General features: G+C 29.9%; 1 protein-coding gene across 5 annotated transcripts in view; it reads left to right on the top strand.

The window, feature by feature from the left end:
- Positions 1–4500, top strand: part of LOC115246268 (putative thiamine transporter SLC35F3) — a 31645-nt gene that overhangs the window by 6971 nt on the left and 20174 nt on the right. For 4 of the 5 annotated variants that reach the window (XM_029824988.1, XM_029824984.1, XM_029824987.1 and 1 more), the window contains exon 2: positions 2505–2657. The exons of the other annotated variant lie outside the window; for it this stretch is intronic. In XM_029824988.1, coding sequence (XP_029680848.1) covers positions 2519–2657 — 139 coding nt within the window. In that variant the 5' untranslated portion in view covers positions 2505–2518. The remainder of the gene's footprint in view (positions 1–2504; positions 2658–4500) is intronic. 5 annotated transcript variants of the gene reach the window in all.

The following is a 4500-nucleotide window of genomic DNA, read 5'->3' as shown; positions in this document are numbered from 1 at the left end:
TATATATATATATATATATATATATATATATATATATATATATATATATATATATATATATATATATATATATATATATATATATATATATATATATATATATATATATATATATATATATATATATATATATATATATATATATATATATATATATATATATATATATATATATATATATATATATATATATATATATATATATATATATATATATATATATATATATATATATATATATATAAGAGACAAATATATGTAATAACTTCGTATATCTTTTTTTTTGTATTCTTTGTTTCTCTTGTTACAGCACTAATCCATTTATTATATCAAAGGAATTTCTCCCGTTTCTAATAAATAAATAAATAAATAAAAGATTGTTACCTAATTATTTTAGCGGCGAAAAATTATCGAAATTTTGAATGAATATACAGATTCGGAATAGATACAGAACGGAAGTTAGATCTCGAATTATTGAGATAAAATTTCTGAGTCTAGATACATTTGTGCACCGAATTGCATGTCCTTATTTGAAATCAGCTCTTTTAATTTGGCTAATCTTATGCTTTCGATTGTAACAATAGAGTGCACTGTAAAATATGCATGCTTATTTTCTGTAAATTTCTGTTAATTTAAAACACTTAGGCTGCTATTCATAGTTCATTTTTATATTTAAGATCATTTCAAGTACGGTTTTAAGATGTTGTGCGGCCATTTCGTTGGTTGAATAGGATCTTCAGACGACCCAAGACCATACTTAAGACGATCTTGAATATAAGAACGGACTATGAATACCGGCCTTAATGTTACTAGCTAACGCAATTTGTTCGCGCGATTTCAGGGTTCGAAACTGGTTAATTGCTAAAAAAAATTCTCATGTATACAAATATAAACTATTTTGAAAAACGCGCATCATCAAATTTTCTAACACATTGAAATTAATCTCGATCTTGCAAGTAATTTTTGTGCTTATTAAATCGGAAGACAAAAGAAATTAGTAGGTATGTATTTATTTTTTCCTATCAAAATTAGGTATATACCAGTTTCAAACTCGTTTGTTTTGATTTCGCGGAATATTTAATTTATCTTCAGCAAATATATATTCTATCCAAAAAGAGAATGACCTCGGTTCGCGCATAAGCGGGCAAAGTGGGGAGAACATGGCGAGATACTCAATATCGTATACGTAGATACGGCTCCCTCGGGCCCGGGACTATTATCTCATGTCAGTTTCAAAAATTAAACGGATGAAATAATCTCGATTAATTTCAATATGATATAAAATAGAAATCTGATTCTTACACGCGATACGAAATTAAAATAAAAAATAATATGACAGGCAATTATAAGAGCAAGAGTTGTAATATATTTGAATTACACAAAACCAAGTAGTTCTGTCAATTGAGTAACAGCATCTTTATTTGAAATTTCTTGATTGTCTTTTTTCAATTTTTTATGTGAATTAATAATAATAAGCTTCTTATTGCTGTGGATCAACTGAAAATATAAATGAAAAATTAACCTTATAAACCTTATAACCAATATAGCCTTATTCAAACAATTTATTAAATTTCAACATATTTTTCTCGTAGTGAACTCATAAAAGGACTTAATAATTATTAATAATAATAATTAATTTATAATTTTTTCATCATTGTTTACCTGGCCTTGTTTATTTTTCTTCACAGGAGATTACATTAGTAGCACTTCAATATTCAATTCTTCCATCGCACTTTGTAAATACTTTTGTGGAAGAAAAACACTAAAAGTTAACTCATAGGGTTATATTGAGATTAAATAATTACAACTGTCAAATGATCGGGGGGACCTGTCACTCGTTGCTAGCACTGACAAGCTGCATGAGCGATACGGCGATGTGGTGGGGGCTTTCTAAGATGGAGACTTGCGCAAAACGGACGAATTTTCGTCCGGACCGAAGTCATTCTCTTTTTGGATAGTAGAAGCAGACATCAGTGTATCATAGCTAATCTCTCCCATCTTAGGGCTACTTCGACCAAACTCCGATTAATTTAATCATTGATTAATTTAGAAGGCGACCAAAAACAGAATTTTAAAATTTGTATTATATTATATACGAGAATTATATTAAATTATCTTGGTCGTCCTGTAAGTTAATCGATTCAATCAATCGGAGTTTGATCGAAGTGGTCCTTAATGCTACTTGTCAATTATTCTTGATCATGAGATGCACCTGTCAATAATAGCTGCAATAGAAAAGAATAGAATTCTTTTGCGAAAAAAAACAGTTGTCCGATAGTATCACCTGTGAAAGGCGGGCGTTGCATGTGTCGAAAAAAATATTTACGTGCGTCGTTCGCGAGCACGTAAACATAGGGGATCAACAAGTCATGCATTCGTATCGAACTTGCAAGCCAAGTTGCACCAAGTGTCCCGCATGATGTGATGTTCCTTTCGAAGTGACATAGCCGGTGAACACAATTTCTCTCTCTCTCTCTCTCTCTCTCTAATAACATGTTTCAAAGAACGCGCATAAGCCATGGGTAGCGGAGGGGTTGGTGAGGTACCGACGATATTTCATCCCCGAAGATCACGTACGTCGAATATAACTCTCGCCGATGATCAACAGACTCATGGTCTTTTCATCACTCCTATCCAGGTTGCACTTCACGCCTCAGGTAAGTTGACATCAGCGGCGCTTTTGGATTGTGTTGATACCGGATATGTTTCTTCTTTTAACCACAGGTACTCTGAATAATAGATTCAAAAAGAGTGACAATTTATTAATAGCTGTTGATTTATTCGATGAAAATTAGAAGATTTTAATTTTATTTCCACTGTTGGAAAACTTGTGTTTTCTTATTAAAAAATATACCGATTAAAATTATTGTGTTAAATATTTAACACATTTATGTGTTAATTTAACATATTGCTGTTGCGTTAATTGAACTCAAATGTTAAATTATTAGAACAACTGAAAAAAGTGTAAAAATAACACAATGTATACATATTTTTAATCTTACACAATAGATATGTTCCGTATTATTAGTGACAAGATTTATCTGTTAAAATTTACAGGATGTTAATATTATTCTACAATAGGAGTGAGAGTGACTGCAGACCGTCAATAACATTTTTCCAAGTTAATTCTATCATTAAAAATATGTTGATTTTACATAAAATATATTTTAAATTACTATGAGGTTGCCTTCATTTTCTATTGAGATATTAACATAGTATTAGTGTCACCAACATCTGCATATTATGTTAAATTAACATAAAAATTTATACGGACCGTTTGGGACATTCGATATATGTTAAATTTAAGTCAAATTTTCTAACAGTGTCGGTATAAAAATTGATTTAAGATTCTATTTATATATGTATACATAAAATATAAAAAATTAAATAAAAAGTCTATATACATATAATCAAATATAAATACTCGTATAATATAATTATATACAGGGTGGTCCTCGTAACGGTCGCCACGATTTTTAAGGCACTTACAATATCTCGATCTAATTTACAATTTTTTTTGTCATAGATCCCATATTGAATTATAAATATATCTTATTAACCATAATTGTCAGAATAAATTTCTTTTTTAAAGACCAAAAGTCGTAAACTTCTGATTAAAAAATGATGTTCTTGCGTTCGATGTCATAAAATACACTTTTCTTGAAATTTTATAACAACAGGCTTTATTTTCATCATTGAACTCTTGAAATCTTGTTACAGATAGTCGCGGTGATCTTGTGCAACACCGGCATCGCGCTCTTAGCTTACATGGACGGCATAACCGGAAGTCCGACGCTCGGAGGTGTCGTTTTAGCTACAGCAGCGGCAGCTGGCTCTGCCGTTTATAAAGTAAGCTATATGCAACGACCTATATTAGATGCGCAATCGCAATTGCAAGATGTGAAAATCTTTAAATAATATAAATTATTTCCCCTTCTCGTAGGTTCTCTTTAAGAAAGTAATAGGAGAAACTACGTTCGGTCAAATGTCTCTATTTTTCTCCCTTATCGGTTTATGCAACGCCGCTTTGTTATGGCCGATTTGTCTGGCTCTGTACTTTTCCGGGGTGGAAACCATGCATTGGGCAAGACTACCCTGGGCAGCGTTACTCTCCGCCAGCATCCTTCATTTAGGTCCGAGCTCACATCGAGCTAAACTATTTAATGTACACTGAAAAGAATGTACTAAATCGAAAAAAAAATTTTTTTATTTAGAAGAATTATTTATTTAAATACTTGTAAAGGAATTAGTTATTTCCATCAAGCAGCAAATATATTTGAATTAGTAAAATATAAAATAAAAGCAAAGTATGCTTTTATTTGCAATAAAAAAATTGTTTTTTTATCTTTATTATACTAAATTACTTCCTTTAAAAAAACATTTTTTAATTTTTTGCTGTTTGTTTTAGGAGGGTTTTCTTTATTTCAATAATAATTTTTTATCTTTCAGATATATAAATATCTTTTATATTAAAATTTTAAATAATATATTAAAAAAATT

The sequence above is a fragment of the Formica exsecta genome, unplaced genomic scaffold, assembly GCF_003651465.1.
Source record: "Formica exsecta isolate Colony F162 unplaced genomic scaffold, ASM365146v1 scaffold144, whole genome shotgun sequence".
Lineage (NCBI taxonomy): Eukaryota > Metazoa > Arthropoda > Insecta > Hymenoptera > Formicidae > Formica > Formica exsecta.
This window is presented reverse-complemented; position numbering and strand designations above follow the sequence as displayed.